Raw genomic sequence first — 24331 nt, forward strand, 5'->3', positions numbered from 1 at the left:
CGTCAGTGTTTCTCTCTCTCCCTCTTTCCCTTCCTCTCTCTCTAAAAATCAATAAAAACATATCTTCAGGTGAAGAATATTTATTTATTGTGAAGGATCGCACACATAGAGAAAAGTGACTAAAACATAAATTACACCTCTAAGAGTTATTACAAAATGAACAGAGAGGCAAGATCAGCTTTATGGGAGTTGCAACACCCTTAGAAGGTTCCTATCCTTAGTTTAATGCTTTTCTGTCAATCTTAAAATTCATAATTGCTTTTCAACAACCTTTTCATTTTGCACTGGGCCCCACAAATTATGTAGCCAGCCCTGTAGAAAGTTCAATAAATAAAACTCTGCCAACAATTCAGAGAGAGGAAGGGAGAGGGGGAGAGAGATAGAAACATTGATGAAATCAGCTGCTTCCTGCACACCCTGTGCTGGGGATCGAGCCTGCAACCTGGGCATGTGCCCTGACCAGGAATTGAGCCAGCAACCTCTTGGTGCATGGGTTGATGCTCAACCACTGAGCCACACCAGCTGGGCATGATATCTTTTTGACTTACTGCTACTTTAGAAGTATATATTCAAATGTTTTAATATTTCTAATTTTATATATATTTACATTTTTATTTTTCAATTACAGTTTTACATTAAATATTTGTTTGTATTCAGACTGCTATTTCTAATGTAGACAAAAACCTAAGGATGATCCAGCAATTCCAATTCTGGGTGGAATTCCACCCAATTTCATTGAAAAAATTAAGCAGGGACTAGAATAGATATTTATACACTCATGTTCATAGTAGTTGTATTCACAATAGTCAGAAGGTGAAAGTAACCCAAGTGTCCATGGATGGATGAATGAGCAAACAAAATGTGATATATAGAGAGCCAATGAAATATTACTCAGCCTTAAAAGGAACAAAATGATGACATATGCTACAGCAGATATGAACCTTGAGGACACTATGCTAAGTGAATAAGCCAGGCGTGAAAGGACAAATACTGTATGATCCATTCATATGAGGTTCCTACAGGCGTGAAATTCAGAGGCTGCAAGTAGAATGGGGGTTGCCTGGCTGGGGACAAGAAGAAATGGAGAGTTAGTGTTTAATGAGTACAAAGTTTGAGCTGGGGAAGAAGGAAAAGGACTGAGATGGATGGTTCTGGGCCCCTAATCATTTGTTTTATTTACATATTTTTATATCATGAAGCTCCTTACACAACACGTTCAGGAAATCTGTATAAGGAGCAGATTAGCCCCTAACTTTCTGCTCTCAGTTCTCTTTCCTCCAATAGAGCAGATCTTGATTAAAACCTCTCTTTGAGAATTATCTATTCTATGAACATGCATTGAAAAACCAGTATTTGGCCCTGGCCTGTTTGGCTCAGTGGTTGGAGCGTCAGCCCGCAGACCAGAGAGTCCAGGGTTCGATTCCCACTAAGGGCACGTACCTCGGTTGTGGTTTGTCTCTGGCCCCAGCTGGGGTCGTGTGTGTGGCAGCCACTCCATGTGTCTCTCTCACATCGATGTTTCTCTCTCTCTCCCTCCCTCTCTCCCTCCTGTTCTATCTGAAGATAAATGCAAAAATGTCCTCTGGTGAGGATGAAAAAGGAAAAGAAAAACGAAAAACCAGTATTTGTGTTGGTTTGGTTGGCTTTGATTAAACGGCTCTACGTGTTTTAGAGGTAAATGTTCTAAGTCTTTTGGATAATTCCCTTTGAAAGAGAGCAAATGTTAGGGAAAGGAAATCTGTGTGTACCCTGGAGACTGTGGGACAGAATGACAACATGATTTATTGGAAGCTAGTCTGAAGGGGAGAGATGGGAGAGGAAAAAGGAAAGGTAGGAAGAGGGGACAAGAAGAGAAGAAAGGAGGAGAGAGAAAGGGGGGTAGATAGAGAGAGAGAGAGAGACAGAGAGAGACTGATTTAACTTCTCAGTGCTCTATGTGTCACCCACCCCCCCTTCTCGTTGCTATCACCAAGTTCGGACACAAGGAGGTAACTCTGAATGCAGAAACAGGGATGACCTTCCTGGTTGCCTCCCTGCCTCTAGTTACACCCCAAGTCCATTCTTCACATGGCCTCTAGAATGATGCTCTACAAGGCTAGAGGCAGATGAAGTCTGTTCTCTGCCTCCATTCCTCGCCTTTTACCACTTCCCCACTCCTGTCCCTTGGTTTTGAACTGTCCAAGTGCCACACTTGATGAGAAGCATCAACGATGTCAAGGAGCCTGGGAGTCTCGGTGGTGTGATCTTTGCTTGCCGGTGAGTCTGCAGCCCAGGGTCCTGGAGGCACCTGACCTTCCACATCTTTCTCTGAAGGGGCCTGAAGTCATGCTAATGATTGGACAAGGTGAGACCTTGCCCTCTAAGGAAGGAAGCCGAAGGAAATCCATTTGCTTTTGCTTCTTTCTGGCTTTTCCTGAAGATCTTTCAGCAGATGCGTGTTCTGCTTTGTGCATGGCTGAAATTCCATGCTCAGCCATTGTAAGAGCTAGAAGGAAGCGGGGGGGGGGGGGGGTGTCATTTCCGCTGGCAGGGGCTAGCTAAATGTCCTACCAGGAACAGTTAGAACATCAACTTGTCTACCTGTTCATATAGGTTTGTCATCATAGTTTTTCTAACCTCGTTCACTGCATTGAAGTATTTGCTACTCAAGACTTTCCATAGGAGAGTGGTCCCCTCCACCTCGACCTGGTCCCCTCTGCCTTGACCTGGTCCCCTCCTGCACCTGTGCCCGCCCCTCACATCACAGAACACTTCTGCTCTGCTGTCTGCTTGATTTCTGTGAACGTGACCTGGGCTTTTTCTTTTATGGTGTCCAAGTCTATGTTCTGAAGATTCTGTAACTGCCCGAGAATAGAATCCTTTTCTTCTTCTTCTTCGTGATCTTCATCTACCATTTTCCGGAGATCTTCGGGCAAATCCACTTCATCTCCAGCCATCTGGAGTTGGTTCTCATCCATCTCGCTCTATGTGGAAAAACAAATGCAGAGATAGAGACCACTCTCCACAAACACACACACACACACACACACAGAGCAGCAGGAAAACGAGTCTGTGGAGGGATGAAGGGAATGGCATGCTTGGCTGTCTCTCAGTGGATCCTGGGCCTGGTAGCCGTCATGGAGGCGGGGGGTCCTGGTTGAGACCCTCTTTCAGTACACTTGGGTGGATCAGAACCTCTAGCACAGTGGTTTTCCAAGTGTGGTCCCTGGACCCAGCAGCCTCAACATCATCTAGGAATGTGTTAGAAAGACACATTTTTCGGCCCCACCCCAGACCTATGGAATCAGACACTCACTGATGGGCACAGCAGCTGTGTTTAAAAACCCTACCTGCTATGCTGATGATGCAAAGCTTGAGAATCCCGCACCAGTCCGGCCTCTGTGAGCTTTGCTGTCTAGCAGCCCAGGTTGTGACTTGGTGGCCCTCCCTGATCTGATTCTGGAGGTGGGGTTTGGACTCCCTGACAGTGCTCCCACACTTTAGTCATCACTCTTGAGTGGCAGCTTCAGCTTAACTATGGTCCCTCCCATCCCTGGTGGGCGCCACGTCATGTCAACTTCCGCTTTCCCATCCTTGGCACCTGAAAACAAGTCTGACTCCCACTCAGCACCCCGAATGTCTGGCCACAGTTTGCCTCACAATTTCATCTTGTGGTTCTAGACTTGGTTGTTCCTGAGTTCCCAAGAGCACGTTGCCTGGTATTAAAAATCCCTTTGTTTTGTAATGAGAGAGAAGAATCTAGAGAAAAAGTTCTTCTGGGAAAGGTAAGGGCCGGTGACATTCCCAAATGGCCGCTATAAGATAATTTTCTGAGATCCGGTTGCACATGAGGTTAAAGAGAGCATCAGAAAAGCAAAGGAGCCCTGAATGATTTGGCTCAGCGGTTAGAGTGTTGGCGCTCGGACCGAAGGGTTTGGGGTTTGACTCCTGGTCAAGGGCATGTAGCCTGGTTGCAGGTTTGATCCCTGGCCCTGGTCAGGGTCATGCAGGAGGCAGCCAAAACACATTGATGTTTTTCTCTCTCTTACTCCCTCCCTTCCTTCCACTCTCTCTAAAAATCAGTGGGAAAATGTCCTGGGGTGAAGATTAACAAAAGAGAGAGAGAGAGAAAGAAAGAAAGAAAGATGAATGATAGGAAAGATCTAAGCAGACTTGAGGGCCCACCTTGATATGTTGTGACCAGTCTGGAATTTGTCACCAAAGGGCATGACAATCTCATAAAGGTAAAATGATCATCTTAGTCTTAATCAGACCACACTGATTTGGTTTTAGAAAGATTTTGACACCTGTCGCATCCCCAGGTGGAGTCCAATCAGCACCTACAGAGAGCACCCTCTTGCCTGGGTGCTGAGTGGAGATAACCATAAACAAACATTGGTCCTCTCCAGGTCCACAGGGTGAGCCAGGGTGTTGTGTAAACTTGACCCTCCCTCTGTAAAGTGGCTCTCCGAGGGCCTTCCCGTTCTAACTGTCCCAGGCTCCATACTTCTTCAGCAGATGCTTCGAGAAGCTGGAGGCCGCAGTGGAAACACAGCTCCTTGGTGTGCTTGTTTCTCTAGGCAGAGTAACGGACAGGCGGACTCTAGACCAGCGGGAGGCAGGCTCTGGCCCACAGGCCAGGATGCCTGGCAGGCCTGGCCCTCACACGGTTCCCTCCCAGGTCTCCTCCCAGGTCAGGGAAGGCTCTCCTGCACTTGGCCAGGCTTTGGCCCCTCAAAGTGCTTAATGGATTAATTAGTTCCTCGTCAAACTGTTGTGGGGATTAATTAGTTAGTTAATCCCCAGGGGCTCTCAGCCAATCCTCCATGTCTATTTATTTTTTATTTACCTCCCGGAGTTTGCCTTCCTGCTGCTGCTCCTCTGGGCTGTTTTGCAAGGAGGAGAGGGACGCAGGAGTGCAGCCTGCCAGTCTCAGCTCCTGCCGATGTGGGACATTGACCTTCTCTTATGCACCCCCAAAAACATACAGTGATTTGAAAAGGCATTCCTGGGAGTTCCAACACCCTGTCCCTGCAGTTGGTAAGATCTCTGTGGATGTCACCGGGCCCTCAGGGGGGGCAGGGGTTGCCCTGGGTAACCGGGACCCCTGCACATGCGGTCAGCCCCCTCGGAAGGCCTTGCTCTCTTTGCACCTTTCTCCTGGCCTGGGAATGGCCTTGTGTTTGCTCCATAGGCTCCGCTCTCCCAGCAACCTGGGCCTGTTTGTTTCCCACTTGTCTCTAGGCCCTCAATTCTGGGGAAAGCCCCCTGGAGGGCCCAGCCTCCCTGACCCCCTGTCAGCCCATCCTCTGTTTGTGGGACCCCGAGGGTGAGGACAGAGAGCGGTCCTGGCTCACCACCTGGCCCTCCTTGTCCCCAGTCCCTGGCCCCATCTCTCCCGGGAACCTTGTGTGCATGCGCCCCGACTCCCGCCCTACCCGCGGCCCTAGCAGTCTCGGGCCAGCAACTCAGGCTGACAGAGCGGGTGAGAGGCGGAACGCACTGAGGCTGGGAATTCGGGGTCCTGGGCAGCCAGAGTGTGGTCTGGAAGAGGGGTGTGGACTCTGGATAGGCCCGTCCCTTTGGCCCTGTAGATGTCTCACCCCATGTGAAGGAGAATGGCCCGAGGAAGGTCAGAGGGCAGCCCTCTGTAGCATGGGGTCCAAGGCAGGTGGCCCGAGTTGTCCAACCTAAACGTAGTATGGGGTGCCATGCCGGTGTGGCTCAGCTGGCTGGAGAGCCCTCCCGTGCAGCAGAAGGTGGTGTTTCGATTTCGGTCAGGCACACACCCGGGTTGTGGGTTTGATACGGATTGGGGCATGTGTGGGAGGAAACCGGTCCATGTTTCTCTCTCACATTGATGTCTCTCTCTCTCGCTTTCTCAAATCAATTAAAAAGTTAATAAAAGAGCCCTGGCCAGTTTGGTTCAGCGGTTAGAGCGTTGGCCTGCAGACCAGAGTCTCAGGTTTGATTCTGGTCAAGGGTATGTACCTTGGTTGCGATTTGGTCCCCGGCTCTGGTCGGGTCGTGTGGGAGGTGACGAATTGATGTGTCTCTCTCACGTCAATGTTTCTCTTTCTCTCTCTCTTTCTTTCTCTTCCTCCCACTTTATCTGAATATAAATGGAAAAAATATCCTCGGGTGAAGATTAAAAACAAAAGTTAATAAAAGAATAACGGCAGTATCGGGGGTGCTCAGTGGCTGCGGTCAGAGTCCTACAAGCACCGTCCTTAGCAGGACAATGTTACCGACCGTCCATCAGCAGCACAGTGGCTTCCGGGATGGTTCTACCACTGGAATCGATGTCCCTAGGCTGCAGCCTGGGCTGTGGACACCTTATGACTAAGAGTAGGACAGGGCCAGTGAGTGACTAGAGGACAACATGAAGTGTTCTGGAACCAAACTTGGACCCCTGGACTCATTAGCCCTGGGTTCTCACCAAGCAAGCTAGCTCAGATGGAACAGACCAGGGTCCCAGCTATGGAAAGCTGAAGCGGACACACACCACTATCCTGCAGAGATGGCCTATGGCAGTGGGCACATCACGGGGATTGGAGTCAGGAGACCTGGTTCAAGTGCCAGTTCTGCCATTCGCCCACTGCATGACCTTGGGCAAGTCACCTTACACTTCTGGGGCCCAATGGGAGGGCCCCTCCGAGGATTACGGAGCAGATTGAATGACACACGTTGTGAAAGAGATTTGTAAATTTCTAAGTCTGGACAAACAGTGTCTGTGGTGATTAATATTTTAGGGAAGAAGGGCAGCTCAGTGTCCAAGTCCCTGCTGAAAGGGCCCCTGGGATAAAGAAGGCGTGGCCAGTGAAACAGAAGGGGGGGCGCTTATCGCCCTGAAGAGAAAGATCTGGGACACAGTAAGCAATTCGAGAGTGTGAGTGGGATTTACAGAGGACCCTGGGCCCCTTGCCTCCTCCTGCCTCGGGGACCACCCTGCTGACAGGACCTTGTCTGCAATGCCAGACTTTCTGCTGCCCACTTACAGATCTTAGTTGGGGAGACCAAGGGTATTTTGATACCTTTCACACATCTAGGAAAGGCGATGATGCCTTGTTACACCCCACAAATATAAACGCAATTAAAGCCGATATGGATCATCAGCTCTAGGGACGGGCGGGTTGGTGCTGAGAACCACGGCATGAATGTAGGAATGAATGAAATGAAGTGAACCAGCGTACTGTGTAGGCTACACTGTGTTCCTAGAGGTCCTGTTGCAGAGGTCTCATTTCTAGAAATCTTATCAATTTGGGATACTTTTTAATGCAGTTACGAGCTAATTATTTTTATGCTGGCTGACCAGACTCAGTTTTAATCTCTTGGTTTTTAACCAGATTTATAATCTTAATCACCAGCCCTGAATGCCCCATTATCGAAATAGCCTTATGTCCTGCCTTTGTTATTCCCTGGATCCAGACTTCTTATGCTCGGGATCTTGGTAAACTGGCCTTCAACTTGTAGCAAACTTGAGATATGACAACAAACTATCATAGGTGGTTATACAGTCTTATACACTCAAACAGCTGAGCGTTCACTAGAAGTGTTAGAGTCTAGTCAAATAGCGTGGTATGTAGACAAATACCAGTGTGTCTGAGAGGAGGTGGCTTTGGTTTGTTTGGGGCTTGTTTATCTATTTTGGTTTGTTTACATGATACCAGACAGCTAGATCAGTGGCGAGCTAACCTAACATTTGGTATTTACATAGTTGTGAGGGTCATGGACTTCAATAGTCACTTGTCTTCCTCAACCACCCCTAGCTGTCCTGGTTGTGAGTACAGGCACCGCACTGGCCTCTAGACAAGGTGCCAGCAGCCCCTGGTTCCGGTTCTGCGGGAGCTTACAAGACCTTAGGTGAGTGGAAATACACAGCAAACAAAGAATAAGCCAATCAACAAACACCTCCATAGAAATAAACACGAGCAAACTAAGGGGGATCTGGGCCAGACCAGGGGGGAGCATGCATGAGATTTTGGGGGCCAGTCTCCAGCACTCATTGTTGTTCCGACCAGTTGCCACTGAAGGACAGAGCCAGGTTTATGTTCTGTCCCCCTGGGACAGTGGTTCTGAACCCTCTCTTTGCCTCTGAGTCCCTTGTGAAGGGTAGAAAAATACTGAAGGCCAGGCTCCAGCCCCACAGTTTGGCTCCCGTGGTTTGTGGCGAGGGCCCAGGCAGTAGAATTTTTAAAAAGCTTCCCAGGTGACTGTGAGTGTTGAAACCCTTGTCCAGGGCTTGCTAGCGGCTCCTTCCGCTACATCCCCTGGTCTCCCCTTTAGCTGCTCAGAAGCCCTTAGCACATTAGGACAGACGCTGTAGCTTTGACTCCTCCAGTAATAGGGGTCAGTTTTAATGCTGATTCAGAGAACGCACCTACGGGGCCCTACACCGATGAGAACTTTTAGAACAGCTGTGCACACCTTACCCCTCTGTCCTTTATGCAGCCATTCTACAGGGACTTGAGGGCTCTCTGAGTTCACTCATCTGAGCCACTCACAGACGAGGAAACCCAGGTCTGGTGAAGATGCTGCATAAGGGCCATTCAGCTTGTTAGGGCCCAGAACCCAGCTCAGCTGCCCGGTCTGGCAGGAAAACATGGCCCGCGGGGGCAGATAGGGTTGAGGGTCTTATCTTGCCCTGTCATTTACAGGCTGTGTGACCTTGGGCAGTCACTTTCCCTCACTCAGCTGGTGTTCTTGTCTAGGAAGGGGAAATAACATCTACCTGCCTTCCCCGGTGGGTGTGAGCATTAACAGAAAGCTATGTGGCTAAGACACATGCAACGAATTCCTGCTGCGCAGCACCGGGGTCCCAGGACTCTTTCTCCCCTTCCTCCTGTCCCCTCGGGACATTCAGTCCCCGCTCTTTCACGGGCCTGAGTGGAAGGAGCAAACTGAACTGGGGCAGGACCGGGAGGAGGACTAACAGAGGGCCCGGCTGGGCCTCTGCCGGCCTCCCCACTGGGCCACCAGAACCAGCAGCTCAGAAGCAGGAGGCGTCCTGCTGAGTAACCCCGACAGCTCCTTCTTTAAAGGAGCCGCAGAGAAAGGCTCACAGAATCATATCTTTTTCTTAAGAGGCAAATTTTAAATTCAATCCTAATGGAGCTTTCAGTGTGATACTTCAAAAGATGATTCTGTTGACAGACTTTTCTGTTCTTCATCTTTACTGGAACTGAACGACGCCCTTCACACAGCAGACAAACACCAGGTGTAACTAAATCATGGGGCTCAGCAGGGGGCTTGACATTATTTTTCAATGACTAACGAGATTGACAATTCTGTTAATAGGATTAGGGTTCATTGGGGAACTGTTTTCTCTTACTAATTTGGCTTGACTTACATATACATTTTGAATTGGCTAGGAAGGGGGCACCTTTGTTTTCAGACATAATCTCGTGACTTTATTTAAAATGTACTACGTCCTCTATTTGAAGATCTATGCCATCTTCATTATAATGTCAAGGAGCCTTTGCATTTTATACAAAATTATACCTTTGTATTATAATATGATGATGTCAAATCCAGACTTTTATGAAAATTTATTTTACTATAACTCTCATGGCAGATAGATTCTTTCTGCTATTTTTGGTACTTTGTTCTTTGGGTGTGTTTTTCCCCCCTTTTCCCCCGATAACATCAACAAATCTTTTGCACAGGAGCGTGTGTGTGTGTGAGGGTAACTTCTACATGCCAGGCACCATGCAGGGCATTGAGCTCAAAGATGAAAAATGGAGTCCCTTCTTGTTAAGGAGCACACAGTGCAGTCGGTGAGAATATTCAGGATGGAAACGACAGAAGAGACATACTCAGGTATTACAGGAGCAAGGAGGAGGGTGAGGAGAGGGAGGTCACAGAAGGTTCTGGAAGAAATGGCACTAGACCAAAGTCTTACAGGAGGGAAGAGGACCATAGGGAATAGGGTAGAGGGAACAAAGAAGAAGGTACAGTCTGGGCAGGGAGAGGTACAAGGTGAGGCTGGGAGACAGGGGCCACACCGTGGTGAACTGGCCAAGGGGTTTGGACTTCATTTTGCAAAGTTGTGGTGAGTCTTTTTTTTAACAGGGAGAAACAGGATCAGATTTGCATTTTGGAAATCTCACTCTGCCCTCATAGGGGAGCAATACTCAAGGTCAGAACGTTACTGAGGAGCTGTTGCAGTAAAGAGGTGAAAAATGATGAAGCCGCACCTGGGGATGGGGTTAAGAACTATTAGGAGGTGGCTTGGTGATTTGCTGGAGAGGAGGGAGGAGTCAAGGGTGACTTCCAGTTTCCAGCCTGGGGGAGGGGCAGGTGTAAGGGGCAAGGAAGGGCTCTGCTCTGAATGGGGCTTGAGGAGCCCCAAGGAGAGCTTTTAGGGAGAGGGTGAGGGCTGGTGGTCTGCACAGCACACAGACGGATGGTGGCTGAGGCAACAGCAGGGGCCAGCCACCCCGGGAGAAGGTTCGACCAGAGAGGGAGCACCCTGGGATACTCCCAAATGTGGGGCGGACACGAGGAGGGTAACCCATGAAGAAGACAGAGGAGAAACAGTTTGAGGAGAATGAGAACCGGAGGGTGGTGTCCAGATGCTGAGGACAGAGAGGGCTTCGGGGAGGAAACACCGACCAGTGCTTAACGAAATGAAGAGAAACAAAAAAATAATGGAGCCACTTGGCCCAGTGGAAAGGAGACCGTTTCAGCAGAGCAGTGGCAACTGGTCCCTTAGGGAAGACACCTAGGAAGGCATGTTTGTTATCACTGGGAGAGAGTCAACTGCTTTATAAAGGAGAGGCCAAGAGAGAGAAAAACCTGAAAACACAGGGTTACCAGGAGGAGATCCGAGTCTAACATGATCCAAGTCTAGCATCGCGCTCACTGTAGCATCGGAGCTCCTTTAGTTACTGGTGATGCGAGGACCAGAGGAATCAGCAGAGCGGACGTGTACATGACCATGGTCACGACTGATCCACGTCACTAGCTGTGCCTCAGATCACTGCCATTTGACCGCTGCATGGATTCGACGCCTTACGTCATTACTGCGATTAAATATGGTCATCGAAAGACGTGGTATGACCGCTGGGACTGTCGCTGACAGTAAACAGTGAGCTCAGAGAGGAGGCGCTGTAGTCTGCCTGCAAGGCCAGGGCCCACACCGCTCCTCGCAGCCCACCCTTCCTTCCCCACTCAGCAATCCGGTGACAACACTCTTCACAGAAAACCCCAGCCACATAATTTACTTGGAAAACACAGCTCTAATTCCGAAATGTGACATTGTTATCCTCATCGGACCTGACAGCTCCTGGGAAGACATTTGCTTCAGATCTGCTCTCTATTGGGCCACGGTAAAGGGAAGGGACAGAACCACCTCCTGCTGGCTATGCAACCGGGGAAGTGACTCTGGGGAACTGTGACCGAAGTACCCAGGTTGCCCCTCATTAGCTGGGGGACATGTTGAGTGTGTCCAGCTCCCTGGGGACTATTCATACCGTTAGTGGGGCTGCTTACTCAACATGGACTTTACAGGGTGGCACAGGGCTCAGAACTCTGCCAACCGTGAGAGAGAAAGGTTGTTATTAGGAGCCCCAAAGATGCTAGGGACCCTTTCCTTCTGCCCAGAGCCTTTGTTGTTGTCAGACAGCTGTGTTCAGTTCTGAAGTCTAACATCCTGGGTGGAGAGACACAGCTGAGAGGGGGTGTTGGGGGAAGGGCTTGAAACATACCAGCAGAAGAAGGAGGCTAGAGGCCCTGTCTGTCGCAGTAAGCTTTGTGATCTTGGGACAGTCCTTCAGTTTACAGGAGTTTTATGATTATGCTTTGGGTGTACACCTATGTCATGTGCTTTTCTGTAGTTAAAAAATAAGTTTGATAAAAAGAGAAACAATACTCAGACACTGGGGTCAAGGAGCCAAAGTGCCATGGTGGCTCAGGGCCCCACATCTGCTCCAGGAAGAGACAGAGGGGCGGAGGAAGGGGCCTACGGGAGCCTCTGCCTCGCCCAAAGGTTATTGCTAATTGTTAATGACAACACTATTTGTCCTACTGATGACTTTTTTGTTTATTTATTTGCTTGTTTGTTAATCCTCACCTGCGGATAGTTTTCCTTTGATTTTGAGGGAGAGAGAGAGAAAAACATGGATATGAGAGAGACACATAGATTGGTTGCCTCCCGCATGACCCCGAGGGGGGGTGGGGGACTGGGGATTGAACCTGCAACTCAGGTACGTGTTCTTGACCAGGAATCAGACCGGCAACCCTTTGGTCTAACCACGGAGCCAAACCGGCCAGGGCCTACAAATGACTTTTGATGACTATTAAAAAAAAATAGTCATCATGCTGTACATTACAGCCCCAGGGCCTTCTTACCTTTTAACCGACAGTGTCCTAGTGTCCTTTGACCCCCTTCACTCATTTTGCCCACCCTCAACCTCTGCCTCTGGCAACCACCAATCTGTTCTCTCCTATGAGTTTGTGGTTTTAAGATTCCACATATGAGTGAGATCATGCAGTATTTGTCTTTCTCTGACTTATTTCACTTAGCATAATGCCCTCAAGGTCTATCCATGTTGTCACAAATGGCAGGATTTCCTTATTTTTTTCATGGCTGAATAATATTCCATAGGATATATGCCATGATGACCATTTTTAATTGTAGTAATTAGGTAAGCAATCAATCAGTTACAGCAACCAAACTGCCAGCCCATGAAGGAGATGTATGAAGTGACATGGGCATCTGCTCTCTCACCTCTAACCTAGCAGGTTCTCCCTGGCCCTCCCCTGTGCTCTGAGAACATCACCTGGCCAGGCAGCCCCTCATTCCTTCCCTCCAATTCTCTGGACATGTTGCCATGGTCTGGAAATTTCCCAATCCCTGTGAGGCCTGTGGGCACTGCCTAGCCTTCTAGGGCCTCCTTGCTCCTTATGGGAACATCTAGGAAATAAAAACATACAACTTAAATTCCTACGCTTTTTGGATGTCGCTCTTAATGCTTCCTCTGCAGAATCAAAGGAAGACCTAACATTACACACAGTTCCGTAGTAGCGGCAGCACGTGCCCCTCCAGACACATGGACTTGCTACGGCACGAGAATCGAAGCATGGCATTCAAGTCCTGGAAAATGACAAGCCCCACAGTCACCATTTCCCCCGAAGTCATATCTCAAGGCTGCACAGTCCAATTCCACAGTCACTGGCAGTCATTTCAAAACCCCTGCCATCCTGGTTGCTGTGGAGACAGCTGGAACCTCGGTCCTGGCATACCGTGCATGGGAGGGGCCCACTGCTCAGATTGCCCCCTCCCAGCCTGTCCCTACCCGGCGCCCTCCGGGGTGCTGCCACCTCCTGCTTTGTGCCAGCTGCTCCTAGGAGGGCCCACCAGGCTTGCTAGCACAGCAACCCCTTTGGAGTAAGATGCGTAGTCAAAAGAATGGACTTAAAAAAAAAAGTCACCCTCAGGCATTTATTTCTGTTCTCCACCATCACTGTCCCTCTATAAACCTGTGGTCACTGCGGAAGAATTGAGAACAGTCACAGCGAGGGTACATTTCCTGGGGCTGCTGCGCCGCTGCGACTGGGGGCACCAGGGGGCGCCAGGGGCCGGATTCCTGACCCGCCCGCTGCCGCTGCAGGCGCTCCTCGGAGGGAGGCTGTGAGATGGGGTGTGGGGAGGGCTGGGAAGTGCCGCTGTCCCCTAGCGCCCCTCTCTAGCTCGGAGGCTATTGAAGGTGCGCTGCGCCCAGGGCCCCAAGGGGGTGAGTGGGAGGGGACCGGGTAACCTGTGCGGCCGCCGAGGCAGAGGAGGTGCCCCGGTGGGGGCTGGACGGCATGCACAAGGTGCAGCGCGGAGGTTGGGGCGTTCGCCACCTCTGGGGCAGGGATAACGGGACAAAGTGGAACATGGTGGATCATATTCCAAAACCGTGTTGATTTGGTACGGTGTCCTTTCTATTCATTACCGTTCTATGGACAGTGTGCATTGGATTAGAATGTCCATGAGCTTTACAAAACGCAGGCAGTTGTATTATTATTATTTTTAGTATTTTCTACACCACAGGAAAAGTCTTGAAGCATCGTGTGTAGAATCCATTTTTACAAAATACAGCCATCACATAATGGTGGCCCAGGAGGTCCCCATCTGACTGCAATCTCTGCAGTGAAGGGTTAAATGTAGAATGATTCCAAGTGACATCCTCAACTATTTGTTTGATTGTATTTGGAATTTAGCCTGCGACTGGTAGGTGTGCGGTCAAGCTGTCAGACAACAGTGAAGAAGGAAAGACAGTGTGCCCCCTGCTGGGGGTGGCACTGAGCAAGCAGTACAGTGTCCCCAAGGTCTCTGTGCAGTTTTAAGCCACGTGGAACTGAAAACTGCACTATAACTTTTGGGACGCCTTGAATATTAAGAGGAGAAAGAGCAGAAACCTCGAGGTCAAAGGGAGTGATGTTCAAATTCTCTCTAAGTCACTCTTTTTCATGGCTGAGAGGCCCAAGCTCTATGCCTGACTGTCACTCAGTAGCTGTGGGTTTCTACAAAGCTATTGGCCACCCCCCACCCCCCGCGGCAGTTTCCTCGTGCTAAAAGTGGCTTTCATTTCTTAGATGAGGCTAGCTTGGCTCAGAGATGTGGGAAGTACTTTTCTCTGAAGCATCGAAACCCTGCTGCCAAGCCTGAAGTTGCTCGCTCCTGGGGATCTGGAAGTGAACAAGACCACTGACTGGCTCACCATTAAGGAGGAAAACAATCAAAAGCTCAGATTCTTGAGGTTCAGGGACCTCGAGTTGCTGCCTTGTTTATACACGTCAGTGAGCTTGCCCACAGTCTTCAGGACCCCTGTCTGTTATTATCAAGAAATAAGACTTCTGTGCAATAATAATAAGAGCTATCATACACTGAGCTCGTACCATTGGTCAGGCACTGTACTAGCTTCTTTACATCATACAGAGCTGGGCAAAAGTAGGTTTGCAGTTGTGGGTACATGAAACAGAGTTTATACTTGTATTATTTATTAATTATTGTTTTATTTTCCACACGGACAACAGTAAACCTACCCATCCCCATATGATCTCAGACGTACACCTTATTAAGTAGGTATCATTGCCCCATTTTATAGATGGGGAAGCAGAGGCTCAGATGTTTTAGAAGTCACCTGAGGTTGCACGTGTCAGAGTGGCAGAGCCAGAATTAAAACCTATACCTTCTTATACCCCACAGAAGGACAACAGTGTAGCTGACAAAATAAATCCTTAAAGCCCTGGCCGGGTCACTCAGCTGGTTAGAGTGTCGTCCTGATACGCCAAGGTTGCGGGTTCGATCCCTGGTCAGGGCAGATGAAAGAATCAAGCAATGGCCCTGGCCAATTTTGCTCAGTGGTTAGAGCGTCTGCCCGCAGACCAGAGAGTCCCGGGTTTAGTTCCTGCTAAAGGCACATACCTCGGTTACGGTTTGTCTCTGGCCCCTGGCCCTGGTTGGGGTCGTGTGAGTAGCAGCCAGTCGATGTGTCTCTCTCACATCGATGTTTCTCTCTCTCTCTTCTTCCCTCTCTTCCTCCCACTGTATCTGAAGATGAATGCAAGAATGTCCTCGAGTGACGATTAAAAAAAAAAAGGAATCAAGCAATAAATACATAAATAAGTGGAACAACAAATCGATGCTTCTCTCTCTTCCTTTCTCTCTCTCTCAAATCGATTAAAAGAAAAGATTCCTTAAAAAAAAGTTAAAAATAAATCCGTAAAAAGCTTCACCTTTGTGGAAAGGACAAGGCCAGTTGGCGGTGTGTGTGTGTGTTCAATTTCTGCTTCATTGCAAACAAGATTTGTGGTGCTTGATCAGAGGTACCCGAGGCCACAGGCAGGCAGGAGCTTCAGTTCAGCTGCGGGAATCTAAGTCAGTCATCCTGTGTGTGTGTGTGGGGGGGGGGGGACAGTGCTGAAGATGGCAGTGACACCCCAGGGAGCGCCAGGAAATCCACCAGACACTGGGTGCCGAAGGGGCCAGCCGTGTTTAGAAGTGTCCCCCTCTTCCAAAGGCGAGCACAGTGGGGCAGAGGACATGCTAAACCAGAATACTGGGTGTGAAGAAAAGCAAGGCATTGTTTTCAAAATTCACTGGTCTGGGTCTTAGGGCTCAATCTCTCCCACAGGGTGGATCTGTTTAACTCTTTGGTGACTTCAGCAGTGACCTTGCATGGATGGTGTGGGCTCTCTCTCCTAATTCCTGCTTGTAGCTTCTGAAGTCAGCTTTTCGGGAATTGGGAATTGGGAATTGGGTTAGTTGCACTTTCTAACCCACCCAGCTGACTTGGGAGGTGGTTCTCACCCTGGGGGAGGGGCAGGGTCATGCACTTTGGCGGGATCGTGCTCTCTGGCTTCTGCAGATGGAAATGTTCTGGTAGGGAGTGGAGCGTGCACCTCCAGAATGTGTAGTTGAATACCAACCCAGAAGGTGCCAGTGGGGTCATGCAGAGGAGCTGGGCGATCCCCGGGGGGGATGAGAATTGAGCCAGGGGAGCTACATGCTGGGCCCTTTATCACCCCCTGCAAGCCCGGAACGGCGCACCTGAGCACTGCACTCCTGTCCACACATGCGCTTCCCACGGCTCCGCCAGTGAAACAGAAGCCGGCGCGTTCAGTTCGCAGCCTCAGAGTCCATCCTCTTCTCAACAGGTGTTGGTCCTCAGCAAGGACAGGTAGGATGGTGCCAGGTGATGACCAGCCCTGCCACACCATTCCCCAAAGAAGGAACCAATCATCCCTTTGACATAGAGGCAGAATATTGTAGCAGTTTAGACCCTGGCTCTGCCCTTCCGCTGCACAGACTTGGCAGGAGGGTGTTTCTCCGGGCCTCCTACCTCCCAGCCCTGCTGAGAGGGTTAGATGAGCGCTCAGAGCTCAGTGACGGCAGCGAGACCATTACCCCTGTTCCGAGTCTTACATACACTTACATACCCATGTCTCCTATGGGTATTGACTTCATGTTGTTGAGTGGGAAGGGAAGGTCATAGAGGCTGAATGACTGGGGTTCAGTCTTTAGGAACTTCTAGTTCAAGCCCTTTGCATACACCAAAATGCCTCAGTCAAGATTAAGGTATGTATTCATGTGTGTGTGTGTGTGTATAATGTATACATACAGCAGTCCCCTCTTATCCATGGTTTCCCTTTCTGTGGTTTCAGTTACCAATGGTCAACCACAGTCCAAAAATATTAAATGGAAAATTCCAGAAATAAACAATTCATACCTTTTAAATTGTGTGTTCTTCTGAATAGTGTGATGAAATCTCACCCAGTCTGGTCTCGTACGCGAATCGTCCCTTTGTCCAGTGTCTCCACGCCGTATACACTGCCTGTCAGTCACTTAGCAACCGTCGTGGTGACCAGATGGGCCGTGGCAGTACCTCAGTGCTAGTGTTCCAGTCACCCCTGTTTTACTTAAATAATGCCACAGTCACATGACCTTGATTACACTACACTGTTCCAGTTGTTCTATTTTATTATTAGGTCTTGTTGCTAATCTCTTACTGTGCCTACTTTATAGATTTAACTTTATCATAGGCAGATATGCATAAGAACAATTTCGTGTATGCAGACAGGGCTCTGAACTATCTGTGGCTTCAGGCACCCCTGGGGGTCTTGGCACGCACCCCTGTAGACGCGGGAGGACTACTGTGCATGTATGGTCATGAGCAGCACGGTCCTTTGCCGGCAATCAAACAGTCTCCATTTTTAACTACGTAAGACATGGTTGGATGTTTATTAGGAGTGTCTCACCTTCGGAAGTCTGTACTTCTCTCTGAGATGAACTCTGAGGCACGCCCTTTCTGCCTTCTTTTGTGTAAATGCAGCGTCTCTTTCCATCCTAACAGGAAAGGAGAGAAGAACGGATCAAGGGACGTAGTGTGAAGGACATTCCAGCCCCTGCTCAGAGGAGCCAGACACTGGGCTAAAACACCCAGAACTGGGGGTGCTTTGGAGGCACATGGTATTTAGGGATGTACTATAAAGCTATTTCCCCCCCTTGTCCCCCCCCCCCCCCGGGGGTGTCCCCTTCCCGTTTGGAAGGAGGCATCCCTTTAAAGTGAGGCAGATTGCATAGTGCTCTGGGGCCCACCTAACTGGACCCGTGGTTCTGCTGGTTTGAAGTGAACCCGCTTGCTTATGACCCCAGCAGAAGCAGACACCTCCCGGGATGTCTGCAGAGGTCACAATGCCGCCTCCCCTCCTGCCCACGGAAGTGCAGGACTGAGGCTGAATTGACACACGTGTCCGCCCTCTGCTGGATTGGACTGGGCCAAGCTGAATAAATGAAACCTCTGGGAATTTGGGATTGGGGCTGAGGAAGAGTCCAGGGTGGCTGGAGCTGTGACAGGGGAACCTGGAGGCCTTTGGCTGTTCGCCACGGGCCCCACGGGCCTAGATGGAGGAGAGCTCACCGCTGAGATGAAAGAGCAGAGATGCCACACAGAGGCAGAAGCAGCGGCTAGGGACGGGACCAGAGAGCTCCTGGCTTCCAACGTCTCTGCGTCCTCGTTGAGGCGCAGGTGGGGGTTGACGGGATTTCTGCTCCTGGCTTTGGGAAAGCATTATTTGCAATAAAATAAACTCCCTGGTTTTGTTTTCAGGTGGCTAAACTGGTCTCTGTTCTTGAGTGGAAGTTTTGAAATCATCTTAACCATGATGTGGAAGGCTGCCTGAAGGAAGGGCTAGATCTGAAGAACTCTGATTAAACTGCTTACCACTGGGCCCTGGACTCCGGAACCCCTTGAACTCACTGCCCGCCACACAATGTCAGCCCTGGACCAGGCAGGAGGGAACACTGGGTTCAGTCTTCTAGTTTTGGAGAGGGAAACAGAGTAAGTGACTTACCCAAGACATCAGTGACCTGGCAGATAATTTTGTTCCTCCCATGAAAACTTTCAAGCATGCAGAAAAACTGAAGGAATTTTACAGTGAAACCCACATACTCACCATCTACAGTCTACATGAGCGTCTCACTAGACAGGTTTTATCCTATACCTATCCCCTCTAATCATTCATCCATCCATCTTATTTTACATGCATTTCAGAGTTGTAGAAATCAGTACTATTCCCCCAAACACTTCAACATGCATACTATTAATTAGTTAATTAGTTATGTATTTGTTTATAGTTTTATTTTCCAGCAATCACCTATCACCTGTCTATCTATCTATCTATCTATCTATCTATCTATCTACCTACCTACCTACCTTTGTCGTATTTATTCTGTTTCTGTGTGTAACCCAAACCACTACTGAGACATAACAACATTACTGTCACCTGAGTACGTTCCCTCATCCCCACTCCCAATCAGTGCCCACTCCCCAGCCCTACAGTCAACCACGGTTTTGCCTGCTCTAGAACTTCACCTAATGTAACCAAACTCTATGCATTCTTCTGTGTGAGGCTTCTTTCACTCAGCATGAAACATCTTTTGAGATTTATGCAGGCTTTTTACTTATTAGTAGTTTGTTCCATTTTATTACTAAATGTATTCTCCCATATGAATATATCAATTTGTTTCTTTATTCTGCTGTTGATGGATACCTGGGCTATTTCTGGTTTGGGGCTACTGCGAATGAAGCCGCTATGAACGTTTCTGTACAAGTCTTCTTGTGAACATGCATGTTCATTTCTCCTGGGTAATATCTGACATGGGATTGCTAAGTGACAGGGACATTTGGCTAAGTGTAGTTTCAGTAGAAACTGTCAGACCTTTTCCCAAGTGGTTATATTATCTTACATCTCATCGACCAGAAGAATTCTGTCCTATTCAGGCCAACAGTTGGCATTGTGTCTTTTTAATTTCAGCCATTCTGGTATGTGTGCAGTGGTTCCTCAGTATGGTTTTAATTTTCATTTCTATGATGACTAATGATATTAGGCCTTTCTTTTTTCATGTACTAATCGGCTATTTATATATCTTTGTGAAGTATTTGTTCAACTCATTTCCCCATTTTTTTTTTCTTTTATTTTTGAGTTGTAGAAATTCTTTATATAGCCTAGATCCCAGTCCTTCGTCAGCTATGTCTTACAAATATTTTCTGTTTGTGGTTTGCCTACTTATTTTCTTTCTTTCTTCTTTTTTTTTAATCCTCACCCGAGGACATTTTTCCATTTTTTGTTCAGATAGAGTGGGGAGGGAGGGAGAGAGAGAGAGAAACATCGACGTGAAAGGGACACATCAAGTGGCTGCCACCCGCATGACCCAACCGGGGCCGGGGAAAAACTGCAACTGAGGTACGTGCCCTTAGCGGGAACCGAATCTGGGTCTCTCTGGACCGCAGGCCGACGCTCTACCTCTGAGCCAAACCAGCTAGGGAGCCTACTTATTTTCTTAATGGTGTCATTTGATGCACAAAAGTTTTTAATTTTGACATCTAATTTATTGCTGAAAAATTTTATCGTTATTGCTCTCAGAGTCATGTTTAAGAAATCTTTGCCTACTTCCAAGTTGCAAAGATATTCTATGCTTTTTTCTAAGTGCTTTGCAATTTTAGCTGTTATGTTTCAGCCTGTGATGCAAATCAAAGTTCAAGTTACAAGTGTTACTGTACCAGTTGTTGTACTGTGACTAAGGTAGAGGGATCTTTTAATGTAATTAAGAGATATGGAGGGATAACATTGTTTTACTTAGACCTTTCCAAATAGTTTCTGTTTAGTAGTCCTCTTTCAGTATCAATGCTATCAGTAGTGAGAAACATCTGAACATAGACGTAAAGTATGTGTCTCTCTCACATTGATGTTTCTTTCTGTCTCTCTTCTTCCCTCCTGCTTTATCTGAAGATAAATGGAAAAATATCCTTGAGTGAGGATTAAAAAAAATAAAAATGAATGTGTAGTAGAGTGCATTGTTAAGCAGATTTTAGTTTACTGTTACTCAATCCCATAACTTTTCTAAAATAATGAGGACAGGTTTAGAAGGCTTCTGATTACTAGTATGCATATTAATGATTATATGCACTATGATGTCTATAGCTCTCTCTGCATATAACTTGTGATGAACCATTTTGATGCCCACTTCTTCACGTTGTGTTTTTGGTGATGAAGCCCTTGAAAACTCAAGCAATGGACTAGAAGTCATGCCTCTTGTCATGGGGAAGCAGGCTGGCCCTATTGTCTTTCTATTATTTCTCACATTAAATGACTATATACATTTATCACACACACACACACACACACACGAGTAATTGGCAAGTAACCTAATCCACTGACTGACCAAACCATTTGGGTGTTTTGCTCTTTGATCTGTCCAGATATAAAATTAAGGAAAACCAGGACATTAGTTAATCAAACAGAAGCCATATCTACAAACAAACTTATTGCTTAGACATATTAAATATTTTACAGGATCAAGTCTAAGGCTAAATTGCTGACCGTTTTCCTTTTATAAGCCCACTTGAGCTGAGAACATTTGATGCTATTGTTCTACTTCTATGTCTTCATTATACTTGTTTTTTAACAAGTATAATGCCATAGGCAAAACTAGCCAATATTCAAGAAATACTGCTTTATTTTTTGCCCAAGTAGTATCTTAGCACCGACATCATTTTTTACGGTTTTATTTCCTTTTTAAAGCTGACTTTCATGTACTGCAGAGTCAAGCATAATACCGTTGTAGGTAGTTTCTAAGCCATGTTTTCTTTCAGAAAAAATACTGTCAACAAGGTTAAAGGTAGTAGGCCTTTGTAGTTACTTTCCTCCAGGTCATTGACCTCTTCACTTATAATCATCTTAGCAATAGGACCAGGCAACTCTATGTAAATGATCGTTAGCAAAATAGCCATAGTGGCAAAAATATTTGTCTTTTGTATCATAAGATGAACATTTAATCTCAAGATCAGTATTTTGATTTTTAGTTGATTACTAAAAGACTCTTAAATTAATTCTACCTTGAACTTTAAAAAAATTACATATAGGTTGTACTTAAAGATCCGTCTTTAGCAGTGAAAAATTGTTGGTGCTGTTCACATTCCATAATGTCCAACTAAAAACATTATGAATATTTTATTTTTATTACATTTTATGTAGCCAGGAGAATGTCCTTATTTTTATGGAGGTAGATGGCTGAAATATTTAGGGGTAAAGTATGACGATGCCTATAATTTACTTTACAAATGGTTCTATTTATCTGCCCATCCATCCATCCATCCATCCATCCATCCATCCATCCATCCATATATCTTTCCAACTGATCTATCTATAAGCAAATATGTCAAAATATCATAAGTATATATAGGAATGCATTATAATGTTCTATTTTTCTGTCATCTCTATATCCATCATTTCTTTATCTTTAAATTTTTCATAATACACAGTCCACAAATTTATCCCTAGTCTTTGAGAAGCCAAGTCACATTATGCTTTCTAGGCTTTTCTTGGCACAAGAACAAGGCGGCGGCCCTGGATGTTCTTTAAGGCCCTCTTCCAGGTGCCAAGTCCGAATTCCTACAATCTGAAAGCGTTCTACTTGCTAGGACAGTGAATTTCAGGAAAATGGCAAAGATAGGCTCACGATTTTTCATCTGAAGAGTTACACTGAGGTTGATTAAAATGTGCCCAGATCGAAAAGTGTTGAGCTGCTTTAAAGGCGACCCAGAGATTCATTCACTTAGTGTTTTTCATTTCTGTTCATACAGTAGGGCACGGGAGGTGCGGATGCGACACAGCCGTTCCCTCCGGCAGAGCACTCCTGTAAGGTTGGAGGCACACGGAAAGCACCGAAAGGCAGAGAAAGCAATGGGGGAGGGATGGGGGGGGTGGGGGGGTGAAGGTAAGACCAAAAGGAACTCCGTTTTGCTTTTCAAGGGGAATGAAGTTGCTAATACTCACTTCTCCTCGATCATTTGCTTCTGATATTCCTCATATTCCTCTCTGGTCATCCCTTGAGCTGCGGCAGGATCCGAGGTCCCTGCTTCTTCTTTCTTTTCTTCAGACCCACCACCAAATCCTAAATTCTTTACCTGGTTACTTATCATAGTTTTCATAAAGAAAGCCATTTCTTTTTCCCCAGAAAAAGAAACCCAAAACTCAGACAAAATCTGAAGGAAAAAAAAAAGACAAAATCTCCTAATATCCTCAATGACGGCCACGTATTTAAGAGCAAAGGACTTTGTGGGGCCTCATCCTTCAAGGGCGTCCTGATGCAGAAGAGGGGTGTGCGGGCTGTAAGCTGGATTAGAGGCGGACTTCCTCGTACGCCCCGGCAGATGGTTCAGATTACTGAGCCCTCCGATCAGATGGAACCGACTGCTTCCTGAATTAATACACTAAGCTAATTGCAGAGGGAAAAAATCCTTCCCATCATCTACCCCTCTCTCCCCATCCATTTCTAAATTTTAAATGATAAGCACAGCAGGGCTTCATCCAGAATTCTGCTTTAAATTCACCGGGGCTGACATTGTAAGGCTGTAGTGGGATTTCCCAGTTCCAGCCCTTGAGCATAGTATCTGGTTGAAAACTGAGTCCAATGAGACCCAAAACCCAAATGCTTCATTGAGCAAAAATAATCCTTTGATCCATCACTATATTTCATTGGACTTCTAAGTGCAAAGCGAGGATTTGCCTTCGGTTTGCTTGGATTTTGTCCTGCTTAGGTGGTTACTATCTCCCAAACATAAACAAACACCCAAAGGAGGCAAGTCCAAAGGGACCACCACTGGGTCCCTCTGCTCTGAAATGTTACAATTCTGCTTGGAAGCGATGCTCTGGAGAGTGCTCCTGTCCAGAGGGTTAGGACGCACTGAGTCCCATCGTCAATGTGTAACGGGTCACCTTTTCCTCCTGCGTACAGCCCGCTTCCTGGGCGCTCTCAGCGCAGCGGTATGTGGAGAATACCTGTGAGTGTTCAGTCACACACCGACTTCCCAACGGTCGCGGTGGTTTCCCTCCGGTCAAGGGAGGAACTGCTATGGCTAAGACTTTAATCTACATTAGTACCTTTCTAATTAAAGCACCCCTAAGTGGAGGTGGGAGGAGATGTGGGCTATTTGTAACTTCCGCTTATTATTTTCATTAGACAGGACCCCTCCCAGGAAATACAGGACTATCCTTCAGATTGCTCAGAACTATGTAATCTGGATTTTTGCCTAAAATGCTTGTTTTATACATTTAAAGAGCCGCTTTCCCTTTTGCCAACCTCTTTTAAAACGCTGCTAAGATGGTCTCAGTTGGAAAGACTAACAGGCAAGTGGGGTGAACTAGAATCGTAGCTCAGTGCGGACGGAGGATGGACATGAACATTCACTCAGCTCCTCTCACTTCTAGGTGCTTGGAACTCAGCCCGGTCTAACCATTGCCTCTGAGTCACCGCTGACCATACACCCCATTTCATCATCAGTAAGGTTTCACAGAACTC

General features: G+C 47.4%; 1 protein-coding gene across 1 annotated transcript; it reads right to left on the bottom strand.

The window, feature by feature from the left end:
- Positions 1 to 2509: 2509 nt before the first annotated feature.
- CPLX4 (complexin 4) lies at positions 2510 to 23815 on the bottom strand. Its single transcript, XM_036245678.1, has 3 exons — positions 22807 to 23815; positions 17728 to 17815; positions 2510 to 2963 (listed from the first exon to the last, which is right to left on the bottom strand). The coding sequence occupies exons 1-3, from the start codon at positions 22971 to 22973 to the stop codon at positions 2736 to 2738; spliced, it is 483 nt and encodes a 160-aa protein (XP_036101571.1). The 5' UTR covers positions 22974 to 23815; the 3' UTR covers positions 2510 to 2735.
- Positions 23816 to 24331: the final 516 nt, after the last annotated feature.

Source organism: Molossus molossus, unplaced genomic scaffold, assembly GCF_014108415.1.
Source record: "Molossus molossus isolate mMolMol1 unplaced genomic scaffold, mMolMol1.p scaffold_m16_p_6, whole genome shotgun sequence".
Taxonomy (NCBI): Eukaryota; Metazoa; Chordata; class Mammalia; order Chiroptera; family Molossidae; genus Molossus; species Molossus molossus.